We start from the raw sequence: 26,011 nt of genomic DNA, 5'->3' as shown, positions 1-26,011 counted from the left end.
GATTCTTTCAGAGCCTTCCTTGCCCCTCGGTGCATTGACATATGTAAGGTTGGCCCTGACTTCTACTTCGGGGGTGGCCTCCTCGGTGTGGGATGGGACCACAGTTCTGAAGGAGTCTATTTTGGTTCTGGGCTCTTGTTCCTCTAAGGGGGGTGGCCTGCCTTCCATGCTATGGAGAGGGCCTTGTCCATTTCAGGAAGACAGTCTATGTCTACCCTGTCGGACCAGACATCTTATCCATCCCCTTGACCAGATCCTCCGCCAGTCTCTGCCCTGGGACAGAGAGCCAAAAAGTCTCCCCTGAAGAGTCTTTCACAGAAGATACTGATTTCGATGAAGGGGAAGGTTCCCCTAAGTTGCCTCCTGACTATGCTTCCTTCAGGGGCATCCTAGAAATCCTTAAATAGAGGGGTGGCTGGACTGCCATTTAACCTTCCTCTGAAGAATCATTATACCTAGAGGCTTTTTGTACTCTCCACCTCTTGGATTTCTCCACCAGCTGACAATCTTATTAAGTTGATTGCTCAGCAGGCTTGGAAGATACGTAACACTATCGTGCCAATCCCCAAGAGGCTTGATCGCATTCTCTCTGCCCCTAAAGATGAGCAACATTGGGCCAAACGTATTCCTGTTGACTCCTTGGTGGTTGCATCAGCCAATAAAAAGGAGCTTGCTGACGAAAGTCCTACTATCCATTGTCCTAACAAAGAGTTTAGGATGAGGGATAGATTTGGGAAGCACTTGTATGCTTCATCAACCTTCATTCTCAGTTCCTTGCACTATATGGCACATTTCACCAGGCTTCAAAGAGATCTGGTTAAAGAGCTTTCAGATACTGTTTCAGGAGCAGTAGCTGAAGGAGTTGGAGGCAAAGTTGTTTCTCAGTTCGCCACGCTAGAATCAATCTCCAATTCATCCATGAAGCTAATTGCTCATACTGCTGAAGGGATGACGAGAGTAGCGGGTTCAGGCGTAGCCATTAGGAGACATGCCTGAATGCACTTATGTGGGTTTGCGGAGCCATTTAAGTCTTTTTCATCAATGCTCCATTTGACGGATTATCTCTGTTTGGACAAAAGTTAGAGAGGCTCTAGCCAGATGTGAGCAAGATGGAAAGACCCTATCTGCCATGGATGTACGTTTTTCCACTCCTCAGTGGCCTTATTTCAGGAACCAGAAAAGTGGTAGGCTATGGTTCAAAAAGAGGTAGGCTATGGTTCAAAAAGACCAAAGGACCTTTCCAGGACTCACGTGGTGCTGACTTTCCCCAGAGCAGAGGGGCGAGTAGTAATGGAAGACGTCATTCAGGAGGCAGAAATGACCTGCAGAATCAGGGTTCCAAAGACTTTTTTTTCTTGTAACGCCTCTCAGCGCTCCTGAAAGGAGACCCAGTTGCCTTCCTCTAGAGGCAGTCAGGGAATTATTATCCCTGCACCAATCTGCTTGGCTACAAATAGTGATGGATAAATTGGTACAGAGGATCATTGCCAGAGGTTATAACATCCCCCTTTCAGAAGAGCCAAAAAGACCAAGAAGAATCCCAGATGTTCCACCCAGTCACAGGGAGGCACCAGTCTTAGAAATTCAAAAACTGCTTGAAAAAAAGAGTCATCCAGGCAGTCCCACCAGACCAGATAGGATCCAAAATTTACTCAAAATTCTTTTAGTGCTAAAGAAAACAGAAGACTGGAAACTGATTTTGGATCACTGCCTTCCATTTTTGGGAAAAGACGATTGGATGTGCTCAATAGATCTTCAGGATACATATTACCATATAAAAATGGACAAGCGGTCCAGAAAATATTTGCACTTCTGTCTTGTAGCCAATCACTATCAACTTTAGGGCACTGCCCTTTGGTCTCACCACAGCCCCCAGGGTGTTCACCAAGTGTATGGCGGTGGTAGCAGCCCATCTCAGACTGCTAGGATTTCGAGTGTTTCTGTATGTAGACGACTGCCTCCTTACCACTTCCACCATGCATCAACTCCTAAAGGCATGAGATTACACTCTTAATCTTTGCTGCAGCCTAGGAATCACTATAAACTATGAAAAATCCCATCTATAACCATCACAACACCTGGAATTCATTGGAGCTGTGCTTGACACAGTCACCAGTCTTGTGTCACTTCCCCTGGAAAGACTGCAAAGGATCAGATCACAGGTGAGACAGATAATTCAAAGCAAGAAAGTAGCAGGAAGACTCATTCTACAGGCTGTAGGGTCAGTGACAGCCTCTATCTCTCTAGTTCCCCAGGCCAGATATCACATGCAAATTCTTCAATGGCTCCTGGCCTTCCAGTGGTCATTATTAATCAACCAATGTCCATTTGTCCCTCCTCAACTCCAAGCCATAGTGACCATGAATGCGTCACAGATGGGGGGGGGGCGCATTATCACTTGGTTCCAGCTGGTGACCAGCTTGCATGTCAGTGACCTACAGATGATGGTGGTGCTCTTAGTGTTGCAGGCATTTCAGGATATCCTCCCCTTGGGAACAATTGCAATACAAACAGCAACAGTATGTCGGTAGTCTGGTACGTTGACAAGCAAGGGGAAATCAGGTCCTAGCCTCTTTGCTGGAAAGTGCTCCGAGTTTGGCAATGGGCGATTTCTTTCAACCGCTTTCTGATAGCAATGCACATTCCGGGGAGCTCCAGTGTGATCACAGACAAATTGAGCAGAACCATCCTCATTCCTCACGAGTAGTCTATCAGTCCAAATGTGATGGACAAGGTATTCCGTCACTGGAGCCAACCTTGCTGCGACCTGTTTGCATCCCCTCTGAATAACAAGTGCAGAAGTTATTTTCCCCTAATCCCCCCCCCCCCCGGGGGGGAGTCACCCAGAGACGCTCTCCTTCACCATTGGCCCCCAGGCTGTTGTATGTCTTTCCACCTATTCCACTGATATGTCAGTTTCTAAAGAAAGGTAGCAGTTCAACGAACAGAATAATTCTCATTGCTCCTTCCTGTCCTCGACAGGTCTGGTTCCCCTTTTTATGGCCTCATCTGCTTCAGAAACCTTGGATACTGGACCCAGCTCCAGACCTATTGTCCCACCGACAGGGGCTGGTTCATCTGAATCTACAGCATCTCAATCTCACTGAGTGGCTTCTCCAGTTCCCACGATTGCCATGCATCCCTCCCTCACCTCCCCAGTCCAATGCATCATTCTAGCCCACCACAAACCTTCAGCTAGAAAATTGTACCATAATAAGTGGCTAAAGTTTACTAAGTGATCTTGACCCATATTTAACACCTGTTGATAAAGTTGTAGACTTGAAAAAATGGTCTGGATACACCGGAAAGCAATAAGTAATTTATTCCACAGATAAATACAAGCGCTTTCACCCGGCCATAGTGCTGGGCTTTTTCAAGTAAAAACAAGCACATACAAACAAGGACCAGTATAAGTACTCTATCCCTTAAAAAAGGCGCCAAAAATCCCTTAAAGGGACATTTACATTCATTAGTCTAAAACTAAACTGCATGGCAAAGTGCAAAACACAAAATATATATAAAAAGTGTATAAAATGTATATATAAATATATGTATTTAAAATATTGCACTATTTTTCATTCACAAAGTACATTAGTACAACATATCCAAGGTTATTTAAACCTATATTTTGGTTGCCCAATAAGAACAATGTAGATTTATATGGATGGCTAAAATCTTTTTGCTTTTTTAATTAAATAAGGTTTGATTGAAATGTGGTCATTAATTCCTGGGTAACTGGTTGCGTTCAATTTAATCTGCCAGTAGGTCTCCCTGCAACACAACCAGTTTTCCCAGTCCCCTCCCCTGGGGTCATTTACTACTTGTTTTAGAATTCCAAACCTAAAACCACTGTGTGGTTTCAGCTTGTAGGTGCCTGTAAAGTGCATTGTTCACATTTCTTTTCTAATACTGTAAGTATGTTCATATATTCTTTTACTCAGTGCCCTCTCAGATTTACCTACATAAAAACTGGGACAGTCCCTGCAAACAGCTAAGTAAACAATACCCCTAGTCTGACAATTGCCCCTCACAGATGTGATTCTACTGTTCATACTATTTTCTATAACAATTTGCTCTTTGTCAATGATGTATCTACAATAGGGGCACCTACCACATTTCTTAGTCCCTACCCCTGAATCTTTAGTGACTACCTTTTTGTTCGTTTCAAGCAGTTTCTTCAAGTTGACCCCCGTCTTGTATACTAAGCAGGGCGAACTACCTACTCAGTCCACAATTTCTTGGTTATAATTTAACATGTTCCAGTTAGATTCTACAATCCTTCTAACTTCACCAGAGAAACTGTTATACTGAACCACCAGTGCTCTCCCAAAGTTGTTTTCAGCATCATTTTTTTTTATTTTTGAAAGATGTTGGATGTTACCTAACAAATGAACATATTTATCACCCCATCCATTAATAATTTCCAAGCCTGTTTCAACAATCAATTCTTCTGGGTAATCTCTGTCCCTAAAAAAATCTGAAATCAATCTGATCTCAGATAAAAAAATCACATCTTTTTGAGGTCATTCTGGCCGCCCTGACCATCTGACCCTTTAATATACTTCTTTTTTGCTTCCAGGGGTGTGCACTCAAATGTGGAAGGTATGAGTTGCTGAACGTATCCTTACAGAATATTTTAGATTTTAACTTGCCCTCAAATTTCTCTATCCTAACATCCAAATAATCCATTTTATTGGAATCCATTTTGTAAGTGAACCTCAGAAATTCTGTGGTAGAATTTAAATAATTAATAAAGGGGACCACAAGTTCCACAGGACCTTTCCATATGACAAAAATGTCATCCAGGAAATGTCTGTAAAGTCTGATGTATTTCCAATGTTCTGAACTAAAAACGTAACTAGTTTCCCATTTCAACAGAACCAAATTGGCATAGATGGAGGCACATGCTGCCCCCATAGCTACACCCTTGATCTGTTTGAAAGTCTCCCCTTCAAAATAAATAATAAATAAAATTATCTTCCAATACTACTCTCGTAAGTTCCACCAAGGTGTCTACATCACAGGTGGACCGTTTCTCACCCAAAAATTCCATAAACATGTCTAATCCTTCTTCCACTGGAGTACAGGAGAAAAGGTCAACTACATCAATGATAGAGAAATTTGAAGGCAAGTTAAAATCTAAATATTCCGTAAGGATACGTTCAGCAACTCATACCTTTCATATTCGAGTACACACCCCTGGAAACAAAAAATAAGTATATTAAAGGGTCAGATGGTCAGGGCGGCCAGAATGACCTCATAAAGATGTGATTTTTATCTGAGATCAGATTGATTTCAGATTTTTTTTAGGGACAGAGGCTACCCAGAAGAATTGATTGTTGCAACAGGCTTGGAAGTTATTAATGGATGGGGTGACAAATATGTTCCTTTGTTAGGTAACATCCAACATCTTTCAAAAATAAAAAATGATGCTGAAAACAACTTTGGGAGAACACTGGTGGTTCAGTATAACAGTTTCTCTGGTGAAGTTAGAAGGATTGTAGAATCTAACCGGAACATGTTAAAACATAATCAAGAAATTGTGGACAGAGTAGGCAGTTCGCCCTGCTTTGTTTACAAGACGGGGGTCAACTTGAAGAAACTGTTTGAAACAAACAAAAAGGTAGTCACTAAAGATTCAGGGGTAGGGACTAAGAAATGTGGTAGGTGCCCCTATTGTAGATACATCATTGACAAAGAGCAAATTGTTATAGAAAATAGTATGAACAGTAAAATCACATTTGTGAGGGGCAATTGTCTGACTAGGGGTATTGTTTACTTAGCTGTTTGCAGGGACTGTCCCAGTTTTTATGTAGGTAAATCTGAGAGGGCACTGAGTAAAAGAATATATGAACATACTTACAGTATTAGAAAAACATGTGAACAATGCACTTTACAGGCACCTACAAGCTGAAACCACACACAGTGGTGTTAGGTTTGGAATTCTAGAACAAGTAGTAAATGACCCCAGGGGAGGGGACTGGGAAAACTGGTTGTGTTGCAGGGAGATCTACTGGCAGATTAAATTGAATGTAACCAGTTACCCAGGGATAAATGATCACATTTCAATCAAACCTTATTTAATTAAAAAAGCAAAAAGATTTTAGCCATCCATATAAATCTACATTGTTCTTATTGGGCAACGACAATATAGGTTTAAATACCCTTGGGTATGTTGTACTAATGTACTTTGTGAATGGAAAATATTGCAATATTTTAAATACATATATTTATATATACATTTTATACACTTTTTATATATATTTTGTTTTGCACTTTGCCATGCAGTTTAGTTTTAGAGTAATGAATGTAAATGTCCCTTTAAGGGATTTTTGGCGCCTTTTTTAAGGGATAGAGTACTTATACTGGTCCTTGTTTGTATGTGCTTGTTTTTACTTGAAAAAGCCCAGCACTATGGCCAGGTGAAAGCGCTTGTATTCATTTATCTGTGGAATAAATTACTTATTGCTTTCCAGTGTATCCAGACCATTTTTTTCATTTACTAGTTATCAGTTTATGGTCTGTGTTCTCCACATTTTGTTTGTTTAAAGTTTTAGACTTCTTAGCCTTAATCTGCGACTCTGGCTCATCAGCGTCTACAATCCGGATGCATCTTGTTGCAATTTCTAACTTCCGTATTGGTTTCAATGGTTCATCACTTAGGTCACATAAACTTTGTAAACCCTTTTTGAAAGGAACCTTAATGCTCAGACCTCCATATAAAGAACCATCTGCTCCATGGGATTTGAATTTGGTACTGCAGTCTTACTTCTCCCCCTTTTGAACCTTTAGCAACTTGTGACTTAAAATTCTTGCCCTGGAAAACCTTATTTTTAATAGCTATCACTTCTGCCAGGAGAATATCTGAAATACAAGCCTTGTCCTGCAAACCCCCCTGTTTGATATTTTTATAAGGACGGGGTCTCCCTCCAGACAAATCTTTCCTTTTTATCAAAGGTTGTTTCTGAGTCAGATATCAGTCAGACTGTACATCTCCCAGTCTTTTTTCCCAATTTTTCCAACAAAGGATAATACTCTCTACACTTACTAGATGTGCACAGACAATTGCATTTCTACCTTCACAGAACAAAGGATATTAGAAAATCCGACCAACTATTTATTGCCTTTTATAGTCACTTTAGGCAGTCCAGTATCTAAAGTTACCCTTGCGAAATGGCTTAAGGACTGTATTACATTTGTTTACAATAGAAAGGGACTCCATCCACTAGGTCCTGTAAAAGCACATTCAACAAGAGCTATAGCAGCATCTGCAGTTTTTCATGCCAGAGATTCTTTAGATGATATTTGTTCAACAGCAACATGGGCATCTCTTCACACCTTTATTACTCAATGCAAATTGGACCAAGTCTCTAGGGGACGTGCATCATTCAGCTTGGTGGTGCCCAGGAGTATTCTTCCATGAGACTTCCCAAGATTCAGGTAGCTAGGGAGTCTGTCCCACATTCAAGGATTATGTGAAGATTGACAACATCATAGATAAAGAAATTATGTCTTACCATAACGTTCCATCTGTGTTGTCGATCTTCACTAATCCTTGACATTCCCCCCATCCTTCCCCCTTCCTTTAGAACTCTTGGTGAACCAAATATTCCCAAAGACTGGCTTCATAATAGAGACACAGATATGGTCTCTTATCTATTATTTCTTGTTTCTCACTATAGTTTGCAAACTCGATTTGAGGTAATTTGGTTAGAAGCAATGTGGGTAGAGCTGGGCTCGAGAGTTTTTGGAAGACATGAGCTGGGCTCGAGAGTTTTTGGAAGACGTGAGCTGGAATAATGGCCGAGTCGCTTCCGAGGCTTGGAACTGAGCCCACAGTCAAAGATTAGTGAAGATCAACAACACAGATGGAACATTATGGTAAGACACAACTTCTTTGTTTGTATAACCAATCATCGAAAGTTTCTGAATTATTATTGTGTCCAGTTCCTGTAGGTATGGATGAGGTAGGTAAAGTTTAGTTAACCAAATTAATCACCACCACAGCGTAAGAGGCTTTTTCCAAACCCCGGCTAACAGTTCCTAACGCAACAGAAGGGTTGATTAATAGAGTAGTCTGTGGGTGTTTCTCTCTGTTTGATACACCCTTCACTCCTGCTGGGGAATTAGCTGCACAGTTAGTAGGATTCTCCCACTGATGTTCTGTCACTTCAGTCACAGCTGTGCTGTCTTTAGAACCAGAGCTAGTATTAAGGTTGCTATTGCCTCCAGTATTATCGACATTGTATTAGGTACCCGGATGTTGTAAGGAGTTGTTCACCTCCATGTTCCATTCCACAGAACCAGTTTATGAAGATCCTGAGTAAGCTGGAAAAAAAAAAGACAGATGAACACAGTGAGATCACCATCCTTAGTGTCAACCATACAATCATCTGGTTTCAGGGGTTGTGTTAATATTGGAAACTTTATCAATCCCATCAAATAGTTCTTGCGAGGATATTACCAATGTTGATAACAAAGAACCAAACAAAAATAACAACTAAATCTGGTGAAAACCAAACCATATAAAGGAAAAACACCAGAGGCGATGCCTCTTGAGCAAGATTTATTATATTGTATTAGCGCTTTCATCCCTAAAACAGTGTTGGGACTTCTTCAGGTATAAAAAACAGCCAGGTCCTACTGGAAGTGCTGGCAGCCATTGTGAATCTCTAACACAGTACTGTGCCTGACTGAATTATTAGTCTGGGAGTAGCAAATCCCCAAGATATCTGATTTGGTGCACATGTAGTGGAATGCAGACATTTTATGCACATGGAGAGTACCCATATGTTTATGCATGGGGGTATAGTGTCAATCTGTATTACCTCTGTGGTACGTAATCAACATGCCTATTAGACATTAGTGTCTTAGTGTGTGAGGAATAGTTCTCAGTCCAAAATGCTATAGATTCTGAATGCTCTGTACTCATACCATACCCTAGTCTGGCTTGGATCATTAGTTGTGGTTTTCAGTTACTTAACTTCCTGTCATAATGGCATACACATTTAAAAGATATACAGTTGCAGTCTACTGTCACATTTTTATCAGTTCATAAACTGAGTAAAAATAAGGGCATAATGTTTCTTATACAAAGGTTATGACTGTGACCCCTCAAAACTTGTCCAAAGTTGTACAGCTACATTGAACATCCTACTGAATTACATGGAAACCACACTTTCTGGAATAATTTGAAGTGATAATTACAGAGTGGATGTGTATGTGTGTGCATGCGCACACACCAGTTTTGAAGAGGGGCTCTTCTTTCCTGAAGAAGTCTTTAAAATAGAATCACTAGAGGTATGTATGCACAAGGAAAACAGTGCGTGATAGTTACTTGGGTGCAGTGGAAATTGGTTATTGCTTCAGGCAGTCAGAAGAAGGAATGATAGATTTTTCTATGTTTCCAGCAACTGAGACTGGGGGAGTGTGCACTGCATCCCAAAGTGACACAGTGTGCCAGAGGCAGACTGGGTTCTGGTCCTGATTCTTTGTTGCCCTAAGGAAAATTGTACTACAGACTGGACAGGATAATGTTAGAAACTGCCAAAATACTGGGAGAGAAGAATAGAGAATATGTCATAGGTGACACAAATTCCTTCTTTTACACATGGGGCAAAATGAAAAAAATGTTTGTTAAAATAAAGAAGTTAAAGAGTGTAGCTGTAGGTCATGTCATGGCATTATTCATGACTAAGGCAAATTTCATAGTATGAAAATGTCCTTGTAGACCTTCTCATCTTTCCCATGGAGTTTTGTAAGTCTGAGCTAAATACACAGCTTTAAGAAAAAGTTGAATAGGTTGTGTCAAATAGACAAGCATTTTTCCTGTACTACCCATCAGAAATGGCAGAAGACAGTGAGAAAGTAGCAGCTTCTTATCAGACCCACTGATGTGGCTGGAGAGTAGCCTGTCAGCTCCTACAAGGTTACAATCCATTAGTTACGCACCAGGGCCACTACGTGGGTGAGATATATTGGGCATTCTGGGATTATTGCTAAGTAAATTTCCTTTTTGCAGAGATGTTAAGTTTGTGACTTTGGAGATTTCTTGCAGCTGAATGAAAAATCCTGTGTTTTTCTTGTTTTGCAGAGCACTTCTTGAATCAACACATTCTTCTGTGGTTTTCTGTCACAATGACATTCAGGAAGGTAAGGTATTGTCTAGTGCATAAATGAAAGTCTTTAGGATCAAATGTTTCATGATTTTAAATAAATTACTATTGAGTAAATGTATTTAGTGTACCAATTTACTTGGAGCATATGTACATTTTTGCTGTAGCTCATGGGTGGCTTTTCTAAAATTCTAATTATTCTGATGGAACAATCTTGATGTTATTCCTAAATCACCGTAAGCTTCAGTGACTTGCACTTGCATATAAGACAGTTTCAGTAAAACAATACAAGTGACTGAAAATCTCAAGCATCCCTCCTATTTAGGAAGCTTAACCCCTTACACCCCTTTATTTAATGTAACCTACCTTGAAATTTCATGACATCAGGATAAATTAGCACAGTTTGCTGAAATTATGTTCCCAGAAATGGATGACAATGCTTTCTTGACAGCTGTTGCAACCATCTAATAATCAAAGTAGCTGACTGTAGTAACAACTCTGTCATAAATGGTCACAATTGTTTGGCTTGGTAGGCTGCCGTTATTTCAAGAAGTATCATTGTCCTAATAATGTGAATAATTAAAAATTAAATTGGCTTGGTTTAATGGGTGAGATCATCAGTTTGTTTTACTGAGCTGTGGCTGTGACCACCTACCTTTGACAAACGTAGATTCACAGTACAGAAATTACATCAGGGGTCTGTATTAGAAGCAGGAAAAGGCTTCTGAGCGAATACGGAAACAGTGACACATATTCATCAAATCGCATTTAAGCGATTCAATGAATATATTATAGAGCAAGGAGATAGCTGGCCAACTTCACGGAGTTGCCCTTTCCTTCCCTATAGTGTGATCTCGAAGTTGGTATATTTAGTTAGGGGGTGTGGGGGGCAAAGCCCCCGGCCTGTTTATGGTGTTAATTTTTTTTTTAAGCGAACGGCCGCGTAAGTTTTTTCCCTAGGGAAAAATTAGATTACGTGGCCGTTCGCTATTGTCAGGTTTCATGCATTATGTGTCGACTTTTATGTAGTCACACATATGCACTTTTGGTCTTATAATATAGACCCTTACATCAGTATTATAAAACAGGATCTTCAGAATCAATCTGTTCTTCAAAAAGAAAAAAAACATTTAGGTTCATAGGTGTGTACTAGCCCATAGAATTACCCTGGCATCGTGTCACCAGACATTAGTTTCCAGTGCCGCTGTCGAGTAGAGCCACTCTAGTGGAGTGATCCCTGGGGTGAATTTTCCATTTTCCATCCACTCATCAAGATTTCTCTTGAAGAAGGCCAGTGAGGTGCTCTTCATTTTCACTTAATGAAAGGTCCTACAAAAGACAGACAGGATGAGTCTATAAGTCACAAGTTTACTGCATTTCAGCCAGCTTTTTTAACACAGGCTATACAGTATTTGACTTCAAGAAACTCAAACTGGCACCCAGCAAATAAACTTTAAACCAAGACAAAGTCAGGTACCTCAGAAAAGGAACTCAGTACAGCCTTGCAGTTCAAAAATAGAGCTGGTTTAATAGTAGTTTAAAAGCATGAACGCATTTAAAATCACAGCATTTTTGTCTTGTTCAGTCAGACTTCATCAGATAAATGAAGATATAGTTAAAAACACACACACACATAGTGTGTGTGTGTGTGTATATATATATATATATATATATATATATATATATGCACACTTCAAAATGTTCCACCAAGTAAAACCACAACCAATAAAAATTGTTATATACAGTATTTGACTTAAAGCAGTTGGAAGGAATATGTGGTAGAGGGATTAATATACATTTGTAAGGAAAAATGACTTGGTTGTATCTGTAATGTATTACATGACTTATGAGCACATTTTGCTATAGAGTGCACTGAAGTTCTTTGTGTTTCACTGTTGCAGTCATCACTTGTGGATTATCCCTGCTGGATATCCCTCGGCCGGCCCGAATACCAGAGTAAAGGGTTTCCCTCCTTTGTTGGCTGTCTGGAGTGTGAGGTTGACGTCAGGTCGTCAGGGCTATAAAATGAGGCAGCCGACGCTATTACATCAGTCTTTCTTGGCGTGGAGCCCGAAGCAGAAGCAGTATGCAAGTGCATCGGTAGCCCATTGCCAGAGTGAAGGAGTAACTGTCAAAAGCTAAGTACCCTGTTGGGGGACCTTTTTTTGCTTTTAGCCAATGTCAGAGAAAGTCAGTAATTTTCTCAGTTGTGGAAAACAGATCCCACACCGAGACTTCCATACCCGGTGCGTCACTTGCCTAGGCCCAGACCACGACGTCCCCGGATGTCAGTTCTGTGCTCTGTTTAATGCTAAGACTATTAGGAGGAGAGCTGAAATTGAAGCTAGACACTTTAGATAGACTATTCCTCACCATGAAATGGTGTTGGTCGGTCAGGCTGCTGTTGATTTTCCCAGAAAAAAGAAAGATAAGGAAAAGGATAGGCTTCAGAAAGTTAGGCCCTCTGACAACTCCGTTCCAAAGTCAGCTACCCTACCACCCATTACAGTTGCTGAACTCAGTGAGGTGCCTTCGCAGCCCCTGATGCCAGCAGAGGATCCTTCGCAGACCTCTACTGAGACCCGTTTGGAGTCGGGTACGCTGCCGTGTCTATCTTATCCTCCGGTTTGTTGGCCTTCAGTCGTGGTTGGGTCTGGAGCTGCTTCGCAGACACTGGCTCCCATGAGACTTTTTCAATGACTGACGCCAGGCAAAGACAGAAGACCACACTGCCCGTTAAGCTAACCTTGTATAAGACCATGGAATCCACTAGGCCCAAAACCAAGACTATCCCTAGAAAGATCCCATCCCAGGGACCCAGCCACCGACTTCCTTCCACCCAGCCTGCCCCACAGTCTCAGCAGCTGCTCAGAATGGCAGAAGAGCTAATCACCCTAAGAGGAAGCCAGTCCACCCAAGCCACCCCAACCACAAGGAAAAGGGACACTTCCCCTGAGGCTTTTTCTGACCAGGAGTCAGAAGGGTCAGACCTAGAAGAGTCGGACACTGAAGAGCAGACCTTTGCAGCATTTGAGGATTCAGATGCTGAGGACCCAATTCCTGCTGCTTCCCCACCCGAGGACCTCTGCTTTGGGGAAACGTTAAATTCACTCAGGGAACATTTTCACTGGGAGGCACAGGCCTATCCTCAGTCAATGAAGAGACTGAGCTGGTTCATTGATTTGCCATACCATAAACCTCTGGCCATTCCCCCAATCCGGGGTGGGTGGAGGATGTCTTTCTGGAATCTGCACTCACCCCAGACTCTATTCCACCTGCCCCCATGAAGCCAGACAGATATTACTTGGTACAACACACCCAAAAGTATCTTTTTAAAAACCCTACAGCTGACCCAGAGGTCATTACTCAGGGTCCCAAGGGCACTTGAGCTAGCTTCTCTAAAAACCCCATGCCAACTGATAAAGAGAGCAGAGCCTTAGACAGACTAGGGAAAAAAGTCTACACTTCGGCTACCTTAGCCATTAGAGCTCTGAATTGTCAATTTCATATGCTTAAATACCAGCAAAATATACTGGAGTTATTAAAACAAAAAATGTCCACCCTACCAGACAGTAGTACAACCAGGGAACTAGAAGATCTTATACAGTCCAGCTCCCAGGTAGCCAAGCATTCCCTGCATTGTGGGTTTGATGCCTTGGAAGCTTCCAGCAGGGCCGCAGTATCTGGCTCATTGATCCGTAGGCATGCCTGGTTAAGGGAACAACCTTTGCCTGACCAGGTAACGTCCAAACTATTAGACACCCCTCTGGACAAGGACCAGCTATTTGGACCGAAGGGTGAGTAGGTTATTAAGAAAATGGAAGACAAGTCCAAGTCTATGCAGTCTGTGAAGGATTTTCTGCAGGTACAGCCTCCCAGGTTCAGTAGGAACTTTCCCACAAAGCATTGGTCCTTTCCTACCTAAACAAAACCTGTCCAGAGGAAGGGGTGCAGGGACAGGCCTTCCAGGCGCCAGTCCCAAACCCAGTAGAGATCTAGACAATTGACCACTACAACGCCTAGACAAGCAAGCTCTAAGCCCCCCACTCCCTTCTCCAGGGACTCTCCTCCCCTCTGCCCCCAAGAGACTAGGAAGAAGACTTTCCCTCTTCCTACAGAATTGGCAGGCCATCACCTCAGATCCATGGGTCCTAAAAATTATTACCGGAGGGGACAGATTCTCTTTCAGAGAAAACCCCAGATATGCAGGCTTCTCAGATGTACCAGCAAATCAGCGAGCAGAAGCAATCTGCCAGATCCAAAAGCTGTGTGCCCAAGGCACCATGGAACTGTACCAAAAGAGCAGGCCAGAAAAGGGTTTTTATTCCTGACTGTTCCTGGTACCCAGAAAGGAGGGCACCTGGCGCCTTATTTTCGACCTATCCACTCTGAATATGTCCTTCTTGGTTCCAAAATTCAAAATGCTGACCCTACAAAAATCTTTGCCAGTGCTGATGCTTCATGCTTGGCTAGTGACCCTAGATCTGAAGGATGCCTACCTCCATATCCCATAAGGAAGCCCTGCAGGAGTTTCCTGCGCTTCAGAGCAGGGTCACTACATTTTCAGTTTTCTGCTCTGCCCATTGGTTTTTCTGCTGCTCCCAGAGTCTTTACCAAGCGCCTGGTTTCTGTCATTGCCTATTGTAGACAGAACGGCATACATATTTACCCCTACCTGGATGACTGCTTCATCCAGGCAGACACCAAGGAAAGACTCCTGCAGGATCTCACCTTTGTTCAAACTCTCCTAACCTCCCTGGGATTCACTGGCAACTGGGAGAAGTCCCAATTTCACCCCACAAGAAGGTTAACCTTTCTGGGAGCTCTGCTGGGCACAGCAACACAAATAGCCTCCCTCCCTCCAGAGAAAAAGATCTTCCTCCACTCTTACTTTTCCCAGCTGGCCCGCAGGACCCACCTCACAGCAAGGAAATTCGTGCAAGCACTGGGATACATGACCTCCTGTATCCTGCTGATTCCCCTAGCCAGACTGCACATGAGGAAAGTACAATGGTACCTCGGGAACCATTGGTGTCAACACTCAGTCACTGGAATGCAAACTGCTCCTGATTCCCTGCTTAAAAAAGGGACTCTTATGGTGGGCAGAGGCGTGTACCCTGAAAGTACAGTTTTGTACCTACCATAAATGTAGATGTTCGAGTGTAAACACTGCTGCAGTCATTACACTTGGGTTATCCTGCCATCAGGCGGTTCCCCAGTCGGCCTGAGTTCCAAAGTCTTGGTCTGGCGTCGGTTGCTGTCGCCTCCTCCCTGACATCAGTGCGACAGGGGTATATAAGATGCAGCCGACGCCATTTTCTTCAGTTTTTCTTGCCCCAGATGTTAGGTGCCCCCAAATAGGTAGGCAATTCAAATTGCTAGTAAAGCATACAAAAGAAAAGCAAACAACAATTTTCAGATACCAGCAAATACTCCCCATAGGTAGTAAAGGGTAGAAGACCTAGGTACGTACCAGAAAGTAAGAGGGGAAGGAGGGAGGGTAACCTGGACTGCAGCAGTGTTTACACTCGAACATCTACATTTATGGTAGGTACAAAACTGTACTATGTTCATCGTGTTACACTGCTGCAGTCATTACACTTGGGTGGAATCCCAAAGCTGAGGTAGGGTGGCTGGTTCTATAAGGCATTAAGGGTGGCTATAAGGCCCTGCAGCACAGCAGTGGTGAAGCCAACTCTGGATTTGGAGTATAAAGGCAAATGGTAATGCTTGGTGAAGGTATGCACAGAACTCCATGTTGCTGCTTCCAAAATATCCTTGGTAGGTACACCTCTGAGATAGGCAATTGAAATGGCTGTTGCCCTGGTGGAGTGAGATCTAATGCTGCTAGGTACTGCTTTCCCATGGTGTGTATAGCAGAAACGTATATAATGTCCTATCCATTTTGAAATGGTCTGTTTCGAAATGGCTTTTCCCTGTGCTCCTGCAGCATATGTTGCCAATAATTGCTCAGATTTTCTGAAAGCTTTGGTTTTGTCCAAGTAGAAGCGTAACTGCCTGTGAATGTCCAAAGAATGTAGCAGTCTCTCCCCTTTGTTCTGTGGTTTTGGATAAAAAGTTGGCAAGTGAATAGTTTGGTTTAGAGCCACACTTGATACCACCTTTTGCATAAACGTAGGGTTAGTTCTTAAAGACACCCTGTCCTGGTGGAAAATGAGGAAAGGTTCCACTGCCATTAGTGCCTGTAATTCTGAAACTCTTTGTGCTGATGTTATTGCCAGTAGAAGAGCAATTTTCCAAGAGATATATTTTAATTCTGCTGTGTTAGCTGGCTCAAAAGGAGGTAAAGTTAATTTTTCCAAAACAAAGTTGAGGTCCCAAGTTGGAGTAGGTGCTCTACAGGGCGGTCTTATGTTTTTAGCCCCTTTCAGGTACTGTTTGAGCAAAGGATTAGAGAAAATTGGTGGATCCGTGTTGTAATGAGCAGAAATGGTAGAGGCGTGGATCTTGATGGATGAGAAGGAGAGGCCCTTGTCCAGCATCTCAGTTAAATATTGAAGTATCTGAGGAATGTTTGGGACAAGAGGATCAAGGCTGTGTGAGCCTGGTTCCAGGCACAGAATCTCTTCCATTTATCCGAATAGGCTTTCCTGATGCTAGGTCTTCTGGCCTCCAGAATGACATCCATAACAGCTTTGGAGAGAGGCATTGCTTGCTTGACTAGGAAAATTTTCCATGCAGCTAGGTGTAAGGTCTTTAGCTGGCTGTGAAGTATCTAATTGTTGTGCTATGTCAGCAAATGTGAGATTTGAGGTAAAATCCAGGGTGGTTCTTGTGCTAAGTTTTTTAAGATTGGGTACCGGTGCTGGCGTGGCCAGTCTGGTGCAATCAGGATCATCTTTGGCTCTTCTTGCCTGGCTTTTATGAGTACCTTTGGAAGGAGAGGTAAAGGTGGGAAAGCGTATACTTGCAGATTTTTCCAGCTGAATGAGAGGACATCCACTTTCCATGCTTGTGGATGGTAACTCCTTGTGCAGAATTTCTGTAGCTGGCAGTTCATTGGGGAGGCAAACAGATCTATGTCCTGGCTCCACCATTTTTGTGTTATCCTTCTGAATATTTGTGGATTCAATTCCCATTCCTGGGGATCTATGATATTTCTGCTTAGGTCGTCTGCCAGTGTGTTTTTCTCTCCTGGCAGGAATTGTGCTTGCAGATGAACTTGGTAGTCTAGAGCTGTGTTCCACAAGGTCATGGCTTGTCTGCAGAGGGGGTAGGAGTGTGTGCCCCCTTGCTTGTTTATGTACCACATAATTGTGGTGTTGTCTGTCTTTAATAGTAGTTGTCCTGGATGCAGTAGGTCCTTGAAAGCTATAAGTGCATTCTGCACAGCTAGCATCTCTTTTTTGATTGATGTGAAGATGCCTTTGCTCTGCGGGCCACTCGCCCTGAATACATTTTCCTGCCATGTGTGCTCCCCATGCGTAATCTGATGCATCTGTTGTCAGTGTTTGCCTGGCTGTGGATTGAGTAAAAGGCTGTCCCTTGTTGGGGTGACAAGCTTGAGGCCACCATCGAAACTCTTGTTGAAGGCAAGGAATTAGTTGTATAACTGTTTCCAAATTTTGACAATGTTGAGACCATGCACTCTTTAGGTACCATTGTAGTTTCCTCATATGCAGTCTGGCATATGGAATTAGTAGTATGCAAGATGCCATGTAGCCCAAGGCCTGCAGAATTTTTCTTGCAGGGAGTTGGGTCTTTGTTGCCATCAATTGAAAGTATTGAGTCAGTTGTCCTTGCTTGTCTGGCGTGAGATAAGTCATCTGGGCCGTTGTGTTCAAGGTGGCACCCAGGAATATTATCTCTTTTGAGGGCACTAGTTTTGATTTCTTTTCGTTTACTGTGTACCCCAGGCAACTTAATAACTTTTTTACGAACTCCATATGTTTTAAAAGAATGTCCTTGCTCTCTGCTTGAATCAGGCAGTCGTACAGGTATGGATAAATTTGAATTACTTTTTGTCTGCAAAATGCAATTACTGGTGCCAGGCACTTTGTGAAGACCCTGGGCGCAGTAGATAAGCCAAAGGGCAGTGCAGAGAATTGATAGTGCATTGAACCAGCTATGAATCTGAGGTATCTTCTGCAGTTTTGTCTGATAGGGACATGCAGGTATGCCTCCTTGAGGTCCAAAGTCACGAGCCAAGCTTTCTTGCCCAGCATGGGAAGAACCTGCTGTAGTGTCAACATTTTGAATTTCGGAACATCCAGGTAAGTGTTTAGAGAAGAAAGATCCAGAATGGGTCTCCAGGCTTTGTCCTTTCTGGGAACCAAAAAGAGTCTTGAGTAAAATCCTTGTCCTTGCCCCTGTGGTGGTACCTTTTGAATAGCTCTCATGTCCATGAGTGCTGTAATTTGTTTTTGAGCCTCTGCCCATTGATTTGGTGGCAGATTTGGCGTTCCTTTTAACCTTGGCAGGGTGTGAAAGTGGAACCTGTAACCTTGAGATACAATGTTGAGAACCCATTTGTCTTTGGTGATGCAAGGCCAGTTGTGATAAAAAAAAGTGCCAGTTTCCCTCCTAAGGGGGCTGCCAAGAGAGAGCTGTTTGGCAGCTCTAGTGGGAAGTCATTGAGGCTGATTTTTATATCGTTGGGGCCTGTCTTCCCCTTCTTCCTGTCCTGGTGTACCCCATTGTCGAGGCCTGTAAGGACCTTGTGCTTGACCTCTACCTCTTGGACATCTGTATCTGCCCCTTTGAGGTCTGTCTGTGACTGGAAAGGACCAATTCTTTGTTGGCCAATTTCTGCTAAAACGAGGAGGCTGAATCTGTAAGAAATCCTTCACCGTTTGCATAGATTTTGCCTTATCCTCCATCTTCTTTAATATCTCCTCTGCCTTAATTCCAAACAACACATCCCGCTGCAAAGGTGCATCCAATAATTTTGCCTTAACATGATCTGGTAGTGTGTGTTCTTTTAACCAAGCATGTCTTCTAATGACAGAGCCTGTAACTGCTGCTCTACAGGAGGCCTCTAAGGAATCAAAACCACATTGCAAAATATGTTTCCCACTTGTTCAGCTGCATGCAATAAATCCTGCATTTCTTTAAAATTAAGAGGATCTGAATCTGGAAGCATCTTTTGTTTCAACTGAGACATCAAAAATTGCTTATATTTTAGCATGTGAAACTGGCAATTTAAGGCTCTCATTGCTAAAGTTGCAGACATGTATACTTCCTTTCCCCATCTGTCTAATGCTCTGGAATCTCTGTCAGAGGGAACTGGGTTCTTTGCTGATAAGACCTTAATCCCTTTGGGTCCCTGAGAAATAGTTTCAGGGTCAGCAACAGGGCTTTTATACAGAAATTTGTGAGAGTCTGGGACTCTGTAATATCTATCGGGTTTAACTGGGGCTGGAGGTAAGGAGTCAGGGTTTAAGCTGGATTCACTGTACACATCATCCACAATATCTAACACTGGCAGGATAGCAAGGGGTCTGTGTTGAGGTAATAAAAGGAAGTCTCTGAGCCTTTTCTTGGATTCTGAGTAATCCTGCCCTTCCCAATGGAAATGTTCCCTCATGGTATGTAAGGTCTCCCCAAAGGAGTAGTCCTCAGGCGGAGAGGTTGATGGAATTGATTCCTCAGCATCAGAATCCTCATAAGGGGGTAAAGAATATCCTAGGTCTGAGGATGAATCTGAAGAAATGGACACCTGGTCTGAAGATTCATAGTCTGCATCCTGTCTGGGCCTTTTGTCAGGAGGGGGATGGGACCCCCTGATCAGGGTGATTAGGTCTTCGGCCATTTTGAGCATTTGTTTCTTAGGCATAGAGGCCTGTCCTGGAGAATGCTGTATCTGTTTCTTTGTATTTAAGAGGGGCTTAGACTTAGCAGAGGCTTTAATGGTTAACTGGGTAGGTCTGAAAACACCCTCTGAAGCTGTGGATTGTTCAGCTACTTCGGTTCCCTCTGGAGGGTTAGTTTCGGTAGGCCGAAATCCTTGTGCGCCCGAAAGCCCAGCCATCTCCACATGGGAGTCGGAGGCGGTCTGTGGTTCTGTGGAAGCGGACGTCAGGGGCTGCGTAGGCACCTCGCTGAAAACCGGAGGACCAGTGACCGGCCTAGAAGAGGCCTCGTCGTCAGTTTTGGGCCTTGGATGCCAGTCCTTGTCTTTGTGCTTTTTATGTATTCTGGCTGTCGGAAGTTCCGACGGCATGGTGTAATTAAATTTTCTGCCAAAATAATGTTGGGCAAAATCAAGCCGACGTTTAATAGTGCACTTGTTAAACCTAGCACAAAACCGACAACCAGTGACGTTGTGGTCTGGGCCTAGGCATGAGATACAATAGGAATGGAAATCCTTATGAGGTATTTGCTTCCCACAAGAAATAGTTATTAACTTTTACTGACATCAGTCTGAAGCAAGAAAAAGTTTCCCCAACAGGGTACTTAGCTTTGTAGAAGACTTCGGTTCTGGATTCGGAATGAAAATCTCAGGAGTCGGCCAACCGGCACTTGCGAACTGCTTTTGCTTCGGGCACCGCGTGGCAAGAAAGACTGAAAAAAATGGCGTCGGCTGCATCTTATATACCCCTGTCGCACTGACGTCAGGGAGGAGGTGACAGCAACCGACGCCGGACCAAGACTTTGGAACTCAGGCCGACTGGGGGAACCGCCTGGCGGCAGGATAACCCAAGTGTAATGTGCAGCAGTGTAACACGATGAACATCAAGGGTCTACCCTTTATCACTCTCCCACAGGGCCAAACCATCACCACAAATGCTTCAGACACAGCCTGGGGGGGGGGGGGCATACCAAGGAAATATGTGCACCCAGGGCATTTGGGAACAGGAGGTTCAAGGCCTACATATCAGCCTAAAAGAAATGCTGGCGGTTCACAGGGCAATCCAAGCTTTCAAGGATCACCTGAGACCAGGAGTGCTCTTAACTCATTCACTCTAGAGCAGCTTAGAAAAAGCTGCCTGCTTAATTCCACCATAGGAACAACAGTGCAGTCTGAGCTCATTTTCAGAAAATCCATTTGTAATACCATACAGAAAACAAATGTTCATAACTCTTTAATTATAAGAGCTAGACTAAAAATGTAAATGCGAACGTTGTTCAGCAGACACTGAGCTTTCCAACAGTGTAAATGTTAATAGTGCGTATCAAAGACATTATTAAATAATTGGCAAGGAATTCTGATATTGTGCATATTTTGTACCTTTTTGGAAAAGAAAAGCACAATATATTGGTCAATGTACCATGTAGACCCATACAATTTGTATTTAATTTGTTTGTATGAATGTCAGCTTTAAAATAATACCTTAACTATGACTGTGTGATGCTCCTTTACAGAGATATTCACAGAAATATGATTAATATAATATTTCTCATAATTGATAAAGTTGTGTGTCTAAATGTTAGCTTCAAAATGATGCATCATTTGCATCATCACCATGCTCCCATGCAGAGATATGGGCATAATAATGAGATGTATTGGAAATGTATAATTGTCATAGTCCTAGAAGACTAAACACACTGTGATGTCTGTACATGTGTACAGCATACAGACACAGTCCTTTTACCATGTTATAAGGAGCAACACTGTCTTTAAAATGAGGTATTACTTGGCACACTGGCATGTTCCCTTGCAAAGTTATTTACCAAAATATGAAAAAAATCATAATTTCCATAACCTAAGTCCAGAACCAACTTTGATATCTATACATGTGTACAACATACAGGCACAGTTCTTTTACCATGTTGGAACTATCAATACTGTCTTCAAAATGAGGTATAACTAAGCATATTCAGATGCTCCCTTGCAAAGTTATTTACCAAAATATGAAAAAAAATCATTTCCTAAACAAACATTGATATCTGTATATTGGTACAGCATACAGACATGTTGTTTTGCCATGATGTAACTATTAATACTGTCTTCAAAATGAGGTATTACTTAGCACAATGACATGCTTCCTAGCAAAGTTATTTACCAAAATATGAAAAAAAATCATAATTTCCATAACCTGTCCTAAACAGACTGTGATGTCTGCACATGTGTACAGCATACAGACAGTTCTTTTATCACGTTGTAAGGACTAACACTGAATTCAAATGGGGTATCACGTGGCACAATTACATGCTCCCTAGCAAAGATATTTACTAAAATATGAAAAAAAACATAATTTCCATTACCTAAGTCCTAAACAAACTGTGATGTTTGTACATGTGAACAGCATACAGACATGTATTACTTAGCATGTTGACATCTTCCCTAGCAAAGTTATTTACCAAAATATGAAAAAAATGTCATAGTTTTCATAACCTAAGTCCTAAATAGACTGTAATGTTTCTACGTGTACAGCATACAAACACTGTCTTCAAAATGAGGGATTGCTTAGCACATTGACATGTTGCCTAGCAAAATACAGCAAATTGTAAAAATGAGAGAAACAAACTGGTGTGTGTGCGTGCGTGCGTGTGTGTGCGTGTGTGCGTGTGTGTGTGCGTGCGTGTGTGTGTGCATGCATGTGTGTGTGTGTGTGTGTGTGTGTGTGTGTGTGTGTGTGTGTGTGTGTGTGTGTGTGTGTGTTGGAAATGATTCCACATAGACAGAAACCCAAATGTGGCTTGTGCATTCATCAATATAATGATGACTTCTAGTTATGTGAATAACAGTGGCAGCTGCAGAGAGTTTTACCTAAAAAGTGAGAATGACTCCTTGTTGTACTGTAACTGCACCTACTGTTAATGTGATAATGATCTGCATTTCATTACTGAAAGGTTCTGCATGCTCAGACACAGGTGATATGCACATAACCTGTGGTGTAGGCATTTATTATATTTACCTGGTGCAGGTTTAACAGAGACTCATTATCATCTGTTAGGAGAAGACCAGATTAATTCAGTAAAACAGTATAACATTTAAATATTACTGAGCACTTCCTCCCACCTAAATTCTGCACAGTAATGACAGAGCCAGGAATATTGCCCAAAATATATGGTAGCTCCATGCTGGTACAAGTCAGTGATAGCAAAAATGTCTATATTTCAGCAAGTCATAACATTTATCTCAAGCAGCCAACCACTGAGTAGAATCAGAAACAGAAATAACAAAGACAGAGATATCTAAACTATTTGGTTGATCCATGTAAGAATTATTCCAAAAGTATTCATTTCATCTCCCCTAACCATCCCTCTGGCTACAATAAGACACATAAGTAAAAAAGGCAGAAATACTGTCCAAAATATCTGGTTGAGCAATGCCAAAAATCAGCAATAAAATATATCTCACTAAGCCTCTCATCCTACCCAAACATGTTTTGTATGTGTGCTCAAAACTGTTTCTTGATCTAAATGCTGCAGCATACTGTTGTGTCTGTAAATAAATAAATATAAGAAGTCAGAAATATTGCCCTACATACTGAGTTGAGCAATGCCAGAACTAGTGTAAAAGCAGCAATAAACTAAACTATACATATCTCCCTGATTGTATTAGATCATGCCGCCCGATGTTCGTTCCCAGTTTCTCTGTCAGGTAGAGCCACTGGAGTGATTCCCCTAGGTGAAGTTTCTATTTCCCATCCACTCATCAAGAGGGCCAGTGAGGTGCTCTGCTTGACATGTATGGGAAGTTTATTCCAGAGCATGAGCAGTCTTTGGGTTATGAACCTGTCCCTTCAGCTTGTTTTGTTGATTGTGGTAATGAGGTTGAGGTCTCTGGAGCTTGTGATGTGGAGGGATTGGGATTTCTTTAGATGTAGCATTTCAAATAGAGTTGGATCAGACATGGCTTTGTAAGTCAAGCAGAGATCGCCTCTTAGGAGACAATATGAGATGGAGAATAGCTGGATTTTTTATGTCTGTCCATGTAGGACATGTGTTTATGGTCTAGGATCCTCTTCGTGAGGTACTTTTGTGGCCTTTCTAGCTGTTGCATGTGTCTAGTGAGGTACATGCTAAATGGGGCATTATACTCGATGATTGGCCTAATGAAGGAAGAGTAGAGAGAGACGACCTCTTTTTTCCTTCCTCTTTCTCTCCAAGCACATCTCTGTCAGCACTGAAGGCCTTGTCCCTTGGAAAGGCTAGCTCATCCTAGTGTGTCACAGCGCATTTCCACACAAGAGGAATGGAAAGGGGCAGACAAGCAGGCAGCTCACTTTTGGCAGTGTGAAATCATAGATTATGTGGCGCACTAACAAAAATTACTCAGCACTACTCTGCTTTTGATTTCATTACACAAACTCTAAACACATACAAATTCCAGATTTGTATGTTAAAAGAACAATGTTACTTTATCACAAACTTCAAGCAGAACAGTCATTTCAGACTGTACAGAGATACACTAGCACAACCTTCAGTTTCCCATGCAGCTTGCTGCTGAACTCTGCATTAAAAACTCACAAATGGGAGTTCCAGCTACTTACGTTCTGGAATAACGTTAACAGTATGATCTTAAAGCAAAAAACCCAACGACTGCCACAGATGCAGGAAAAGTTTCTATCGTTTCATCTTAAGTATCTGAAAAAATTACTCAAGGTTATATTCAGGAGGCATTCAGACAAGTACTTGCTCTATCCCACTTTCAAAGAGAATGCAACCCACAAAGTGCAGAGAATTTATGTAAGCATAGCAACCTTGCTTTTGTACACAGCTTATGATAACAAGAAAAACATATTGCTAAGTTGACCGTAGTTAAAACTGTCAATATTCAAGCTAAGCATGAACAATAAACTAGATTCTCAAACTACCTTTCAAAACAGTCCACCACTACAACCAAAACTGAGTCCTTCATTTGGACTTCCATCACAAAAAACTACATTTAGCAGCAACTTAAAGCATCACCCAAAATGATATGGCAGCCAAAAAGTTATTATTGCAAAGCATGAGATCTGCGCTCATACTGGAGATGCACCACATTCCTTCAGCCATCTGCACAACTTAGTGCCAAATAAAACTGCCCAATATGGAAACATGGCGCCTCAAAATGGACTTCTGGTAGGGTTAAGCTAGGCTGCATACATATGCCATCGTAATACAAAAAAAGTGAGTTTAACTAACCAGCACTGCTAATAAATCACAATAGCTGAACTTTGAATTAACATACAGTGACACTCCCAAAGACATCCAGAACCTTTTTTCATTGATGTGAAAAATCACTCAAATACTTGCAATTAATCCCACATATACAAATTACAGCCGCATGTCACAGTAAAACAGACAGAGACATTCCATTAGTGAACACAGGGAGAAGAAAATTCAATCAACAATGAACAAACCAAAGAAAGGAGGACTCGCAGATACTCATCTCCTCACATCAAAGCTCATATGGAGGCTTGTATCACACATGGCAAAGCTGACACCAAGGACTTTGTGATCATCCTCTACCAGCTGGTAAACTGTAGGCACATTACATGCAAAGAAATTGCTAATCATAACATCCATGTTAAAACCAACAACGTGGAATAAGACCAATGAAATGAGGACTAGGACAAAGGGCTGTATCTGTCTGCACTACACTTATCACTCACACCAGTAGGTTACAGAGGGGGGGTGGGCGACAGGCAACAGTAGTGTGACAAAACTGCTTCTTGGTAGAAATAAGGGGACTTTAAAAGCAGCTCGGACAAAATGCCTCATCCATTAAAACCATACATGCTGCCATTTCCAAACGACGGTGCAAGAGTGTTTGCCACAAAATGACTAGTGATGCTTTCTGTCAACATGAACGTAATGAGCATATAATCGTACTAACTAAAGCGGATTCACTTGAGAAGTGAAGTACTAAGATCACACAAAAAAAAGAAAAAAAAAACTTCTATCACTTACTTACACATAGTATCAAAGCTGTGTTCAGTAACAGTGGGTTTCCATATGGAATATTAAGCGAAATAACTTTTAATTTTACATTACCGCTTTAT

At 42.1% G+C, this 26,011-nt stretch overlaps 1 protein-coding gene across 1 annotated transcript in view; it reads left to right on the top strand.

The window, feature by feature from the left end:
- LOC122815803 (choline/ethanolamine kinase-like) overlaps window positions 1-26,011 on the top strand; it is a 562,793-nt gene that overhangs the window by 212,159 nt on the left and 324,623 nt on the right. Inside the window, exon 6 of the mRNA XM_044088601.1 lies at window positions 10,094-10,152. Within this exon, the coding sequence (XP_043944536.1) occupies window positions 10,094-10,152 (59 nt within the window). The remainder of the gene's footprint in view (window positions 1-10,093; window positions 10,153-26,011) is intronic.

Source organism: Protopterus annectens, chromosome 11.part0, assembly GCF_019279795.1.
Source record: "Protopterus annectens isolate FY-2018-M chromosome 11.part0, PAN1.0, whole genome shotgun sequence".
Lineage (NCBI taxonomy): Eukaryota > Metazoa > Chordata > Ceratodontiformes > Protopteridae > Protopterus > Protopterus annectens.
The sequence above is the reverse complement of the archived record's forward strand: the minus strand, read 5'-3'. Positions and strand labels throughout refer to the sequence as shown.